The following is a 15,113-nucleotide window of genomic DNA, read 5'->3' as shown; positions in this document are numbered from 1 at the left end:
GCACCAGGAGAGGGACATGGCTCAGGACAAGCCATCCCCACGGCACATGGGAGCCCCCACTGTGCCCCGGAACACGAGTGTGAAATCTAGCAGTCAGGGCAAGGCTGACCTCCCTGGATTCAATTTGCAAGGTGAACCAGGCAAGAGCCTGGGCCTAATGGAATTGTCACATTTGCGTGGCAATCATTTACCATGCGCTCCAGGCATGTCAGAACAGGAAAGCAATTACACGACACATTCCCTGGCAGGACCCTGACGTTCTCATCCAGGGTAGAGACTGCCAGCAGGTCAGGTTGCTTTAAATGAAAAAAAAAAAAAAAAAAAGAAAGCCACAAAGACAGGTTCCTAGTGAGAAGTTGAAAGTTTGCTCGTGCCTGGAGACCCCGTGTGCGAGCCTCGAGGCATGCTCTCTCTGAAATGCACTGTCTTAAAGGTCTATAGTGAGCTGCCTGGTGAAAAGCCCCAGCTTGCACAGGTGGGAGGAATGGGACACACCAGGCCTGGGCGCTGTGGTTTTAGAATTCTGTGACATGTGAACTGATTCTCACTCCAGATCTAATCAGGGGCTGGAAATGACAGGGTGTGTGACAGAGCTGAGGGACCTGGGAACCATGCGCGACAAGTGATCTTAACACTGAGGGACAATTTTTCCATTCATTCCAGGAACTACCCCCCACAACAACAAGAACAAACAAACAGGAGGTGGTGTTTATCCAAGGGTCCAGCCACCCTCATGGGAATCCTCCCCAAAGGCTCAGTGCCTCGCCCCCTGGCCAGGAGCCACAGCCCCCAAGGGTCCCTCTGGATGCGCTATCTCCTGAGAAGCCTGGCACCCCTGGCCCAGCCAGCTCACCTAGGTACATCCCAACATACTGGCCACCAGCCCACCCACTCTCAGGTGCCTTTCTGTGGCTGCCACAGCTGGACCCTGATGTCATGACCACCCATCCCCTGCCCTGGAGCCTGTGGAAGTGTCAGGAAGCACTGACCAGGGCACAGCTGGTGACTGTAGACTCTAGCAAGTCGGTCAGCAGCAGATGTTAAGATGTGGAGGATCAGCGTCTGGCACTTGGTGCAGTATCCAGGACGCCACCTGAGGGGTCGGCCTGTGGTGAAGTGAGTTAAGCTACTGCCTGCAACACCAACTTTTCCTAGGAGGGCAATCAGAGTCCCGGCTCCTCCACTCGCAACTGAAGTCCCTGGGAAAGCACGCCAAAATGGCCTGAGTACGTGGGCCCTGCAGCGACACAGGAGACCAGACGGAGTTCCTGGCTCCTGCTCTCACCTGGCCCAGCCAGCTATTCTGAGCATTTGGAGAGAAGCCAGTGAACTGGAGATCTCTTTCTGTGTGTCTTTCAAATAAAACTAAAATGTTCTACTTCAGGGGGTACAAAGTGGCATCATCCTAGGACCCTCAGACAGGCCCGAGGTAACCCAGCCTGCGGGCAAGCCAGAGGGCGGGCCCTGCCACTGCCAGCCTCAGGGAAGTAGATTCCATGGCGCCTCCAGAAGCAGTCAGCCCTACGGAGACCTCTCCCCGCACATCTACCAGCCTGTAGGGGGTTGCTGCAGCCACCAACTAGACAGCAAATGCAGCAGCCACAGGGGCCTGGCAGCCGAAAGGCCCCCCGGGAAGACGTGGGCCCCCAGCTCTGTCCAGCGAGCCAGACAAGCGCCTGTGCCAGCGACAGTACAGCCCAAAGGCGTTCTCGAGAGGCCACTGTTTTGCAGATCAAAGGGGGCAGGTGTGGAGGCAGCTCCTGGCCTTGCATCCAGCCCTGCTGGTCTGTCCCCTCCCTGGAAGACTGAGACAAGGCTGGAGCTGCAGCCTGAGCAACAGGCCGTGCCGGCTGTGGTGCCACTGGGCCACACAGAAGGCTGTGACACACAGCAGACACAGGCCCACTCCCAGCATCTCTGTGATGGGAGAGAACCATAGACACCAGGCCAGCTATGGGGGAGCCCGGAGCAGGGGATGAAGGGACCCAGGGTGTCAGCCACCCTGAACAGCATGGCTTGGCCAGCAGCAGTAGCCACAGGCAACCCCAGCAACGTGGGCCAATGAGCCCAGGGCACAGCGCCCCCAACCCCCAGATCGCCCCCAAGAAACACACAGGCACAGCCGCAGCATCCAGGGGTGTGCCGAGGCACACAGGAGGCGACTCCTCGGAGCAACTGTGCCCTTGTATTTTACAATCCAGAACAAAGTAGGTCACCGTGCTCAGTCAAAAGATACAAAAATGAACAATGGGGCGATAGACACCTGCAAGCCTTGAGGAACAGCAAGTGCACAGGCGCTGCCTGGCCGGGACTCCAGGCCTTGGTGGACAAGTCACAAGGAGAACCCCCAGGTCTGTCCCCTGAGGCCTCGACCTGGAGCAGCCCCAGAGAGCCCCAGGAGGAAGGTGGGGTCACACTCAGCTACAGCAGACACCATCAGAAACCTGGGCAGGGCTGCAGGCTGTGTGCTGGGAGTGACGGAGGAGCCGCGTGTGCTCAGACGGGAGCTGCCCACGGCAGGGGGTGTGACTGGAGTGTGGCTAGGGGTCCAAACTCTGTGTCAGCCATGACTCAAGACGACGGGAGCAGCTGGTTGCTAAGGCCCAGCTGCCCACCGTGGAAAGGCTGGGCCGCCGGCCGTCCAAGGCTGGGGCCGCGTCCTCTGGGGCTGCTCCCTTCTCGGGCCGGTGCTCAGCATGGAGTACATGAGGCCTGCGGGAAAGCAGAGCGGCCAGGAGCACAGCAAGAGGAAGAAACAGGCCTGCATCTGCAAGGAGTGAATGTGAGCACGCCGAGCACTCAAGCCCATGGGTGCCCTGCTGGCTGCGCGCACCCGGGGCCACATGCGCAGCCCCCGCTCCGTGCCCTGGCCAGGGCATGGAAGCCTCATATCCCTGAGATCCACCAACAGGACAGGGCACGGCTTGCCCCACCCTGGCCCACAGGCTTCTACACAACTGGTATATGGAGGGCTCGCTGCACATGTGTGTGGCCAGGCAGCAGGCAGGCCAGCCGATTCAGAAGTCCCGCAGCTCAGGGATGTCCCAGTACAGGTCCAGGCTCTCGGGGTTGGAGAAGGCCCCACGCTGCTCCACAGCCTTCCCAGCGATGACCTGCTTCACGGCCACCTCCACCTTCTTGCCATTGAGCGTGTACTGTGAGGAATAGGAAAAGAGGACGCAAAGACACACTGTTACTTTTTAAACTGACCCCTTGCAGACCCTGGACCGCAACCAGCCCCGGGGAGCCACGCTCAGCTGCAGCACCCTCGGGCTCTGGAAGCTCACTGCAGCAGCCGAGACAGACAGCCACTCTCCTGAGGCTGAGGGCCCAGCACCAGCTCAGCATGTGCCACCCATCCATGGCCTCCAGGCCTTGGGTGCTGCACACCCAGGCCCCTCAGAACCCAGCTGTCTGTCACAGGCCAGCTGGACGCCACACAGACTCCACTGGCAAACAAGGCCTGTGTCATGACCAGGAGGTGATGGCAGCTTGTCCCCAAATGCCAACAGGGAGGAAGCTCTCGGCACAGCCGGGGAGTCGTGGGCCAACTCCTCACCCAGACCTGCCTTACCCTTACATGAGCTGAGGATGGGGTCTGGCCTCAGAGGGCGGCAGGCCTGCCCAGGAGCTGCAGGAGGCTGGCTGTGTTCATCTCATCCCACACACCATCCCCGAGTGACCCTGATTTGGCCTGCAGAAGCAGACCCATCTGAGCAGCTCTCTCTCAACAGGCAGAGCGAGACAGACAGCGAGAGCACCTGCTCCCGGCTCACTCCCAAGGCCCTTGGCAGACGGGCCCCAGCCAGGAGCCCAGAACTCTGCAAGGTCTTGCACCCACTCAAGCCGTCCTCACTGCTGCCAGGGTCCGCACTAGCAGGGAGCGGAGGTGGGCAGGAACTGCAGCCCAGCACCCTGACGTGGCAGGCGGGACGTGGGCCTCCAGACCACCAGCTCACAAGCCTTGTATGCTCTCAGCTGACAGGAAGAGCTGGCTGGGACAAAGCCTGCTGCAAAGTGAGAATGCTTCAAGTCAGAAAGGCCTTGCAGGTCAGAGCCGCGGCACAGCAGATGCACGCCTGCAGCGCTGGCATCCCATACGAGCACTGGTTTGCACTCCGGCTGCTCCATCCAATCTGACTTCTTCTAATGCACCTGGGAAGGCAGGGGAGGGCAGCCCAAATGCCCGGGCCCCTGTGCCCATGTGGGAGACCTGGAGGAAGCTCCTGGCGCCAGCCTGGTACAGCCCTGGTTATTAGAGCCATTTGGGAAGTGAATCAACAGGTGGAAGAGCTCTCTAACTCTGCCTTTCACACAGCTCACCCAAAAAGCATGGTGGCCTTAAAGGTACAGGGACACACACGCTGGCCCTGGGCAAGGCCACCACGTGAGCCGCCTTACTGATGTGCTGAGCACAGGGAGCCAAGCAGCCGCTGTACTGAAGGTGGAAACAGGAGAGCCAGGCCGTGCAGGCACCATGGGGAACCACACAGCACACCTGAGCTGGCCGGCTGCTAACCTCACTGTGCCTGGGTGCAACAGGAGGCCTGGCCATGAACTTGGGCCACACCCCAGAACCTCACTCATTCACAAGTGTTCCTGAAAACCACTCCTGGAGGCGGTGCATCACCTCCCTCACAGGCAAAGTTCCCTTTCAAACTCCGGCAGCACGTCGCATGCGGCACCGGGCTCCGGGCAGCCTGGCTGAGGTCACTGCCAGAAACTGCTAGGGCTGCCGCCGCAGAGCCAGGAGGCAGGCCGGCCACCAGCACCCCAAGGGCCCTTGACACACACTTTTTTTTTCCCAGAGATGTAATTAAATTCGCTCATTGGTAAAATCAGCAATGTGTGAACTAATTAGGGCTCTAAACACTGACTTCCAAGGGAACTGCAAGGGCGTGTGTGCTGGCCCTCTCGGATGTCTCATGTCCGTGTGACCAGGCTTCACACACACGGCACAGCACGCGACGGCCTGCTCCCCTCCCATCCTGGCTGTGTGGGCATTTGGGTACGTGAAACAGAAAGTCTCTCACCCCATCCGTTGCTCTGCATCTCAGTACTAAACCTGTTATAAGTCAGGAGGCGGAGCAGCCCGTCAGAGAAGACGCGGCACCAGCAGAGGAGGCGCCATCACCCAGTCACACCCTCTCTCTAAGCGCCTCTCCCGTGTCTCCTTTGAGCTCCCAGTCTCTGCTTTGCAGTTCTGACCACGGCCAGCAGACTTGGGGCCCCTGCCGGCTCAGGAGGCAGCAGGGCCTCCCCCAAAACCACCACAAGCAAAGCCCCTGGCCTAGCATGGGCCACCCACCCGCCCTTTCTGACCTGACAGGGGTCCTGTCCCCGAGGAAGAGGACCGTGGTCACTCCTGGGCCCCGCCCTGCAGAGGCAGGCCAGGCCAGGCCCTCCCCTCCATGTTCTGGGACACAGGGGTCTGCTAGCGGGTTTCGGGAGGGAGGGCGGGAGTGGGGCACAGCTGTAGCCCACAGGCGCCTGGATGGGGTGGGAGGGTGAGCACACGAGAGCTCTGAATAACTGCCCACACTCCCGAGACTGTGTGAGCCTGGACATGCCCACATTGTAGCTAGGGACACAGGGCTCCCTCCAACACAGTGACACGCCCCCAGACAGAGCTGGCTCAGACCCCAAGGACAGGAAGACAGGGAAGCGTCACTCTTGCAGGACGGGGTGCATCTCCACGGAGAGCCAGCACTGAAGGCAGCTGGCAGGAGAGAGGAAGAACCCCACCCCCACAGCAACAGCATGACAGGCAACCTGGGGCCGCTGCGGGACGACTCAGCAGGTATGTACGGCAGGGGTGTGGGCAAAGCAAAGAGGCTGAGGGAGCAGTGGCCTCCAGCAGCGAGCCGGCAGCGTACCAGATGTGCACGGGGGCTTACCGCCTGTCAGGTGGACAACACCCTATTAGTGCCCTCCACACACCGGAGGCTTACCACGGGCAGCAGATGCCCTGCAAGTGCCCCCTCCACAAGCAGAAGGTTCACCACGGGCAGCTAGTACCACTTGTACAAAGTAGGCATTCCCTAAGCACTCTCCCTCCCCCTACTCCAAGACAGGGGGTTTGCAGAAATCCTTTAAGACAAAGAAAATGGGCCAGGTGTGTTTCCAGGATCTCAGATCAAGGGCTTTGCAGACTGCAGTACTGCTCCACCCCTGGCTAATTCCATCTAGCTGCTCCTTACACACTCAGCCCTGCTCATGTTCAAAGTCAGCTCCACCTGTGAACGAGGCGGCACTGCTCCAGGGTGGCAGGAGTCCACGCAGCCCTCTGTGCACCTACGTGTTTAGACCGTGCACACACATGTACACGCACAGGCTCACATGTACACATACGCACACGGCTAGAGGCACCCTCTGCCCCCAGAGACTGTCAAGCCGTGCTTGAGCCGAGACTGTGGGCAGAGCACAGAGGGGACAAAGGTGCCAGGCTGGCTGCCCCACAGACTCAGAGTCAGCAGGCAGGAGTGACAGCACCCCAGCAGCTCCAATCAGAATTGATCTGCTCATTAATAACTCTGAGAACACATGGAGCCCCTGAGGGAGAAGTCAGCGGGGACCGTGGGGCCACTGAAGCCCAGAGCCCAGCGTTTAGTGGCGAGGGCGGGCTGGCAGGCCCAGGCGGCGTGTGGGGCAGGAGGTGGGGCGTACCGGGATGCCCTGGGTCTCCAGGATGAGGCTGGGCACGTGGCGCGCAGACAGGCCCCTGCGGATGGCGTCCCGGAGGCGGTTCACCAGCTCAGGCCCGAAGGTGTGGCCCGGGGCCATCTTGAGGAAGAGGATGACCCGCTCCTCGCCGTCCTTGTTGTACTGGGGCACGCACAGGCTGTCCATCACCTCCTCGAAGGCTTCCACTGCGGAGACAGTGCCCTGGCTCAGGGAGGCTCTGAAAGTGTGGGCAGGACCAGCACGGGAGGGGTGGGGTGGGCCGAGGCCATGCAGCAGGACTGCCCCCACTGGCTGTCCAGAGGCCGGGACCTCCCTCCGGAACTCTGACCCAACTCTAGCTCGGAGGCTGCCTTGCAGCAAGAGCAAGGCAGTGGCCTGGCTGGGCCCCTGGGCCAGCACCGCTATACTCCACGGCCTGCACAGTACCGTGTGCCCTCAAGTCACATGATCTCTGACACAGCCAACCACCTGACCCACCATGAGGGTCTGGCGTCACCCAGAGCCCCACACCGAACGCCTGTGGGCAGCAGTGTCCTCAGGAAGGACTTGGTCACGCCCAAGGGAACAAGGGAGGAGGGTGCCACGTACCAATGTTGTAGATCTCCGAACTGCCGAACCGCACTCCATTGGGGTTGAGTGTGCCGTCACTGGAACAGACAGGGTGGTGCACAGCAGGTTGTGGGGTGCTGTGGGGAGGCCGCCAGCCCTGGGCACAGCCCCCCTAGCACCCACAGCTCCAGGAAATGCGGACCGGGTCAGTCCCTCTCAGCAGGGAGCAGCCCACACTGCTACCGACCAAACAGGGGCAGCTGGGAAGCTTTCTCGGGGGGCTCCAGTCAGAGGGACACCAGGGACCTTGGTCACAGCAGAGGTGGAAAACCCCAGCCATCAGCCCGGAGGGCCCAGGCCACCTCTCGCCTCCCAGCCCCTCCCCAGCCATGCGAGAGCCCACCCCAGCCGTGCAGACCCTCACCTCCGGCCCAGCATGACAATGCCCCCAGTCTTTGGGTTGATTCTGCAGTAGTCACCATGGGCCCAGACACCTATGGGAGGGTGGGGAAGCCTGGTCACCGTGAGGGGCCGGAGGACAGCAGGCCACCTGTACGCGTGCAGCACGGAGGCTCCGACCAGCTGCCATATGGGTTGGGGGCCAATGGGAGCGGAAAGGAGCGAAGCAGCAGCGACCCTGTCGGCAGCTGCTGCCCAACTGGCTCGGACCCAGGCAGTCGGAGGAGCTGGGGAAGGAATTCCACTGGCAGGACCAGCCTCAGCAGACCCTGGAGGCCAGCAGAGCACCCAGCGGAGGGAAAGGCCAGCCAGGCCCAAGGACACTGAGCGTCTGGGGCAGCAGGGGACAGGGGTCAGGACTAAGCATGAACTCACACACTGTGACTGGGCAGGAAGCCACCGCCCCAGACCCAGCCACGCAGCTAGTTTGTGTGCAGCAAACATGGTGGCTTGCACCGTGAGAACCCCCATGTGGCCAACAGGCCATGCTACCACCCCGAACGCCAAGAGACCCAAGGGGACCAGACCCTAGCAGTGGGGTCCCTCTGCCTCTCCAACACAGCAAGGAACAAGCCTTCTTCACACCCGCCACTCAGATCCCAGGCAGCAGATGCCGCGGCGTGTGAGGGCGGCCAAGGGCGCACATGAACGGCCTGGCCTCCTCAGCCAGCCCACGCTGTGTGCTGTGGTGGCGTGGATGCCCCCTGCGGCCACTGCCACAGCAGCCTGCCTTCCCACCATCCAGGCAGGGGAAAATGCTGACTAAGGCAGCCTGCGTGGCAAGCTTCAGGAAGGCACCCTGCCCTCCCCTGCCCTCTCCCGTCCCTGTCTGTCCTCTGTTGCCGACTCAGCCTCCGGCCACAGCACCTCTCGGTGGCAAGGACAGCTTGGGGGACTCCACGAACCACAACCCTGACCACCCCCACCCGGCAGCTACTCCCACACCCTGACTACCACCACGACCAACATGCTGTGGAGACGAAGGCCGTGCCAGGCCCGTTCGGAATCCGTCTTCCTCAGTCATCTATTGAAATGTATTTATTCATATCACCCACCTACTCCCAGAAAATACCTGACGACATCATGGCAGGACTATTTAGAGTCACAAACCCTGATCCAAACCATTGCAAAAAAGCAACCATTTCAGCTCGGAGTCTCCTGGCAGCCATGAAAAAAAAACAGAAATGTGGCCTTGGGGCCTGTTCAACTCACACAGCTGAGGGTCTAGAGCGACCAGGTCTGCTTCCCACCAAGCTCTCTGCTGACACACACCGGGGGCAGCACTCAGGCCCCGCCTCCTACAGGGCAGACCCTGAGCGAGCCCTCGCCTCCTGCAGGGGAGACCCTGAGCCCCTGCCTCCTGCAGGGGGAGACCCTGACCGGGCCCCCGCCTCCTGCAGGGGAGACCCTAAGCCCCCTGCCTCCTGCAGGGCAGACCCTGACTGAGCCCCCGCCTCCTGCAGGGGAGACCCTGAGCGAGCCCTCGCCTCCTACAGGGCAGACCCTGAGCCCCCCCCTCCTACAGGGCAGACCCTGAGCGAGCCCTCGCCTCCTGCAGGGCAGACCCTGACCGGGCTCCTGCCTCCTACAGGGGAGACCCTGAGCCCCCGCCTCCTGCAGGGGAGACCCTGACCCCAGCTCCCAGCTCCTGGCTTCAGCCTGGCCCAGCCCTGGGTATGGTGAGCATTTGAGGAGTGAAGAGCAGATGGCTGGCCATCTCCATCTGTCCCTGTCTCCCAGTCTTTCTAACAAAACTAAAAATTTTTAATTGTTAAGTCCTTCAAAAAAAGCAAATACCTTTGTGGGAACTTGAAGGAAGTAAGTGCTTGGGGCAGAAGGCTCACAGGGTATGAACTGCCCACAGCTCGGACATGAGCTCGGCAGGAGCTGGGAGCCCCAACACGCCCCTGCTGGGGGGCGAGGCACCCGCGTCGGCAGGCATCCATCTGTGGGACAGGGACCCCGCTGCAAGATGCATGGGCAGACAGGAAGAAACGAGCCCAGCAGACGCCATCTGGATCCACCAGCTGCCCTCACCCAGCCAAACCTGGAGTTCAGCCCAGCTCCCAGCTAGGACCGCACCCAGCGCAGCCTGGGCCTTCCTGCACCATGGGACATGGCCATGGACGGAGACCTGGCAGGGGAGCTTCTGGTCTGCCAGGGCCTGTCGCAGAGGCCCCACCTGCGCCATGCCCTGTGACCTACCTGGGAACTTGGAGAAGTACGCCTTCCTGTACTTGCTCCCGTTCTCATCATTCCAGAAGTGCGTGGGCTGGCAGGGCAGCGGCTTCGTACACACCAGCTCCCCACTCCGTCCCCAGACTGCCCTTCCTGGGAGGCAGAGCACAGGCTGAACCCAGCAGGCCGGAGCACACGTCTCCGAGCCAGCACTCACGCCACGACACCCCAGTCCCCACTCCCCTCCCTGCGCTCTGGGCTTCGTTCCTGCCAACTATGACCCAGTATGCACTGCAGTTACCCAGCCCCAAGCAGTACACACACACCCCATAGCACACAGCTCCAGGTATGTGGCATTGTGCCCCGTGTGGCCCCAACATCTGAGTAATGTGGCCACACTCCCTCCCGCTGCTCTGGCCCACTCCCACTGCCCAGCCATTCTCTGAAAGGACCAGCTAGCCCACCCGTGGCAGCCATGTCCATGGCTCTGATGTTGCACCTATTACAAACACCTGGCTTGAATACCCTGGCTCTGTCAACCCTGCTCAGACGCCCAGGGCTTCTCCCAGGAACAGGGCCCCACCCACAGGAAACAGGCTTCTTCCTGGAGCGGCTGCATGGGTCTCTGGAACCCCAATCTAGCAGCCAAGTTTCTAGTCCGGGCACAGCGAGGGCCACAGGGGCCAACGGCGGGGGCAGAGGGCTCCCTTCCCAGCAGGGTCGAGCCAGTGGGCACCCTCTTCCTGCAATCCACTGCAGATGGCCCAGGCCCTGCCACCTGTGCTGTGTCATCTCAGGCAGGACACCAGGATCTGGGAGCAGGGTCTGCGCAGCTGAGAGCCAGGCACAGGCCTGGCACAGGCCCTGACCGGCTCAGATTTGGGGATGGGGAAGACCTGCAAGCAAATAGGCAAAGCACTTTTCCAAAACTAACGATCTCCTTCCAGCAAGGCCACTGGCACCGTCCTGGCACCACTGCTGCCAGCTTGGCCCCTGCCTGCGGAAGTAAGCACACCCTCCCCAAAAACTAAGTCTGTGAACATGTATAGCACACATCACACCAGGCCCTGTGTGGTGTTGACACAAACGGCCGGGGGTCACCCTGAGGGGCATGGTCTCCTTTCCTCTGAGGGTAGACCACCATCATGCAAGTGCTTCCGGGTGACCGTCCGCCCCAGGGAGAGCAGCAGGCAGTAAAGGCGTCACCTTCCTCACTCCACGCCTCCACGGCCATGGCCAGGTTCCGGGCCTGGATCTCGCCTCTGTGCACGGGGACGGACGGGTTGTGGCCCATGAAGCAGGAGATAATGTCAGTGCCACCTGCAAACAACGGCCAGAGGAGACTCGAGTTCAGACTCCAGAGGCAGGTACCAACCCCTCTGAGCGGCACTGCGGCTCTGGATCGGCGTCTCTGGTCCTGGCCTTCTGTCTGCCCTGCTGGCCAGCGGGAAAACAGAAACATCCTGGCTATGGGACAGACACCAGGAAAACAGCCCCGCTCCAGGGAGCAGCCCCACAGAGTCAGACGAAAGTGCCAAGCTGGGGGGCAGTGTGAGTGCCCAAACTGGACAGCTGTACCCTGGGCCACACAGGGCTGTCCATCTCCCAGCCACTAGTGCTCGGCACAGGGCGAGGAGGGGAGGGCAGAGGGCACCTTTCTGCCTCGGGATCCTGCCTGCCACTCCTCACACAGGTATGGACACCAGAAAACGTCTGTTTTAATGGAAACTTTTGTTGTTGTTGAATTCTGAAGATTTATTTTTATTGGAAAGTCAGACACATAGAGAGGAGGAGAGACAGAGAGGCTAGATTTTCATTCTGCTGAATCACTCCCCAGTGGAAACATTTTTTACTTCCTCACACTCTGCACAGGCGTGGAGGGGCCCCTCTCGGGTATGTGGGAACCCCAGGCCACCACAGTGCTCAGCCCAGTCAGCGGGGTTCAGCTGACGCTCGGTCTGCCCTGCCCAGCCCTGGTAAGTAACCCCAGCACCCGCTGCAGGGAGGGCTGGCCTGGGACCAGCTTGGAATCCCACCTGGAAGCTGTGAGCACCACTGGGTTTCACTGATTCTGCAAAGCGGCAGCCCCATCCCGGAGGACTTGGATGACGAGAGCAGCGAGCCGTGCGTGCTGCTCCCTGGAGCAAGGACCTGCCAATGCAGGGCTGCGGCCACCCCACAGGACATCACGCCTCAAGGACACACTGACCATGCACAAGTGCAGGGACCTGCAAGGCCAGACAGACTGCTCCCTGTGCTGGCGTCCCCAGTGGTCAGCAGGTGGCCCAGAGAGTTGCCCTCACGGTCCCCGCTGTCTCTGAGCCTTCTGTCACACTCAGATGCCCCGTCTGCCACCCCAGCACGTCGAGTGGGAGGCGCACCTGAAATGGAGCCCAGCAGGACGCTGCTCTTGATGCACTTGTAGACGTAGTCGTAGCTCTGGGCTTTCAGCGGGGAGCCGGTGGACAGGATGGTGCGCAGGGTCTGCAGGCTGTGGGTCTCCACTTGGGGGGAGTCATGGAGTCATGGGAGACTGAGCCACGCCCCAGCTGGGAACAGGCACACAGCCCCCCACCCAGAGAGGCACTCCATCTGGGACCTCGCACACCCTGGGAGCACGCACATGGTCCCCCCACCCAGAGAGGCACTCACCAGGCTTCATGTCCTTCTCCTCAAGCACAGACAGCCACTTGGCACCTGTCCCCAGAATGGTGATGCTGGAGGGGTGGTGGGAAAGGAAGCGTGACTGGCTCGAAGCCACACGGGCTGCACGCACCAAGGTGCCCAAGCTAGTGACGCACGGACCGGAGATTCGGGGCCGGAGGCGCAGTGTGCCCCATGGTGAACTGAGAGCCCACTTTCTTCACAGGCATGTGCCTATTCCTGCAGCTATCCTCACCCTGGCAGCACAGTGCCCAGGGCACAGGCCCCCAGACCCCCATTTGTCTATGCAGGAAGCCGCCATCTTCCCCTCCCCAGGAGGCCCTGCCTTCTGACCTCTGCACCTGCCGCAGCATGAAGGGGCCCAAGACAGACATGGATAGCCAGCCCTTCAGAGCACTCACTGCCCCTGGGGTGTCTTCCAAGTCTCTCCTGGGGTTCCAGGAGGCAGAACGTCAGGGTGCCTGCCCGTGGGGAGAGGACACTGGCACCAGGGCCTGAGGCTGTGTGCACAGAACACTGGAAATTCAGGGCCAGCAGGGCTGGGTGAGAGTGGCCAACCCCTTGGTGCCTACTGGCCCTCCACTCTCTCCAGTTCACCAGGACCAGCTGCCACCATGAAGCCAGGTCCACACCCACGGGCAGCTCCAGGGCCACTGTGCCCCAGACCAGAGAGCCCCATGCCAAACCTGCAGTGCCACGGAGCTGAGTGCGGTCTGACCCATTCCCAGGAGGTGGGTGAGGCTGACAGCAAGGTCCCGCCCCTTGGCTCTCCTCCCCCTGCCACTGGCAACCAGAGCAGCTCCACAAGGCCTGCTGTCTTTCCAAGAGCCCCTTGCCCCTACCATGCACACCTGCTATGCTGAATCGCAGGGCCAGCCCCGCCAGGCATGGGAAGGTCACATCCAGGGAGGCCCAGTGGGCAGCCAAGACTATACATTAGGGCGAGGACCCTGGCCGAAGAGGGGCTCACCTGCTCGGTATGTGTCCTGGCACCCAGGGCCATACACACATGCACAGAGGGGCATACACAGGCACACACATGCAGGTACTGGCTGCTGCACTCCCACACACACACTCTTTCTTCCACACTCTCCAGTGCACACCACACCGACAGCCCTAGGGACCAAGCTCCAATGGGGCAGTCTGCTTTCCACCTGCCTTCCCTGAACCCTCCCAGCTGACCTGACATACACACCCCAACGAGGTGTCTCCACCGACCTCCACCAGCCACGGGCCACAACCACGGGCCACAGCTATGGACCCCAGCCATGGGCCACAGCCACAGCCAACCCAGTCACAGGCCACAGCCACAAGCCCTGCACGGATGCACCTGCATGTTCAGGCTCCACTTCACTCCTGAGCAGGCAGAACCCCAAAACCAATTTTCTTTCCACACTGGCCCTCGGCTCCCCACATGGACTTCCAGGCAGGCCCTGGCCTCCACAGACACAGACATGCATGCACAGACGGGGCGCTGCAGGGGACAGTGCCCAAGGTTGGGCTGGCTCAGCACCAAGCTTCTCCTTCCAAAGTCTGGCAATCTCAAGCCACGTCCGCCTCGGACCTCCGGTGCCAGGCCACGTCCGCCCGCCCCGGCCCTCCAGCGCCAGGCCACGTCCGCCCACCCCAGCCCTCCAGCGCCAGGCCACGTCTGCCTGCTCTATGGTAGCTTACTTCTGAGGCCAGCCTGCAGTGACCACTTCACACAGTTTTCACTATAATGTTAAAAGAAATAAGTGCAGGTACGAATCTGGACTAGCAGCCCCACATGTTCCATGTCGGGGGCCTGGGTTGCAGTGGCGCCAGCTTCCTGCCAGCATGTCCCCCAGATGGCTTCAGGGGATGGCTCAAGGGCCTGGATTCCCATCCCCACTCCACTCACAGGGGTCCTGGCCTCTCAAGTGGTCCCTAGGGATGGCACCCACCGCATCCCCACCTCAGACAACCTCAATTCTGCCTCTAGCCCTGCCCACACCCTGTCTCTCCTCCCCAAGCAGGGACACAGTGAAGAGCAAAGCACTGCACACCAGCAGCTGGCAGCTCCTGGCTACTGCAAAGCGCCTACCTGACAGCTGAGTGTGTTGGCAGGTACCTACCCTATCCTGTCCACCAGGTCCCAGAGCACATTGGGAGTTGGGACCAGGGGGGACCCGTCATAAAGGACCAGAGAGGCCCCCGTGGCGAGAGCAGACACCATCCAGTTCCACATCATCCAGCCCACCTGTAACAGAGGGGGCAGCTCAGCCGGAGCGCAGGGGGTCACCGTCCACCCCGGGCAGAGGGGGCAGCTCAGCCGGAGCGCAGGGGGTCACCGTCCACCCCGGGCAGAGGGGGCAGCTCAGCCGGAGCTGCAGGGGCAGCCACCACCCACACCAGGCGACAGGGTCCGAGCTAAGGGGCGGCACCACCATCCCGGGCGCCAGGAGACCAAGCTAAGGGGGTCACCGTCCTCCCAGCCTGGACACACACACTCTGCCCCAGCAGCACCAGGGCAGAAGACACATGTGGTAAGGCCATGTCACAGGATGTCTGCTATGGCCTTGCTGAGGACAAGAATCAGAACAAGGCAGACACCATAA

At 61.4% G+C, this 15,113-nt stretch overlaps 1 protein-coding gene across 4 annotated transcripts in view; it reads right to left on the bottom strand.

Moving 5' to 3' along the window:
- Nucleotides 1-2,132: 2,132 nt before the first annotated feature.
- The window catches only part of AACS (acetoacetyl-CoA synthetase), a 30,226-nt gene continuing 17,245 nt past the window's right edge, over nucleotides 2,133-15,113 (bottom strand). The window contains exons 10-18 of one of the 4 annotated variants that reach the window (XM_040987142.1): nucleotides 14,631-14,755; nucleotides 12,523-12,587; nucleotides 12,252-12,374; nucleotides 11,077-11,190; nucleotides 9,898-10,023; nucleotides 7,658-7,727; nucleotides 7,273-7,331; nucleotides 6,667-6,869; nucleotides 2,133-3,155 (exon numbers count right to left, since the gene is read on the bottom strand). In XM_040987142.1, coding sequence (XP_040843076.1) covers nucleotides 3,018-3,155; nucleotides 6,667-6,869; nucleotides 7,273-7,331; nucleotides 7,658-7,727; nucleotides 9,898-10,023; nucleotides 11,077-11,190; nucleotides 12,252-12,374; nucleotides 12,523-12,587; nucleotides 14,631-14,755 — 1,023 coding nt within the window. In that variant the 3' untranslated portion in view covers nucleotides 2,133-3,017. The remainder of the gene's footprint in view (nucleotides 3,156-6,666; nucleotides 6,870-7,272; nucleotides 7,332-7,657; nucleotides 7,728-9,897; nucleotides 10,024-11,076; nucleotides 11,191-12,251; nucleotides 12,375-12,522; nucleotides 12,588-14,630; nucleotides 14,756-15,113) is intronic. The other 3 variants (XM_040987143.1, XM_040987145.1, XM_040987144.1) reach the window with 3 other exon arrangements.

The sequence above is a fragment of the Ochotona curzoniae genome, unplaced genomic scaffold, assembly GCF_017591425.1.
Source record: "Ochotona curzoniae isolate NIBS_2020 unplaced genomic scaffold, NIBS_Ocur_1.0 contig_46, whole genome shotgun sequence".
In the NCBI taxonomy this organism is placed as follows: Eukaryota; Metazoa; Chordata; class Mammalia; order Lagomorpha; family Ochotonidae; genus Ochotona; species Ochotona curzoniae.
This window is presented reverse-complemented; position numbering and strand designations above follow the sequence as displayed.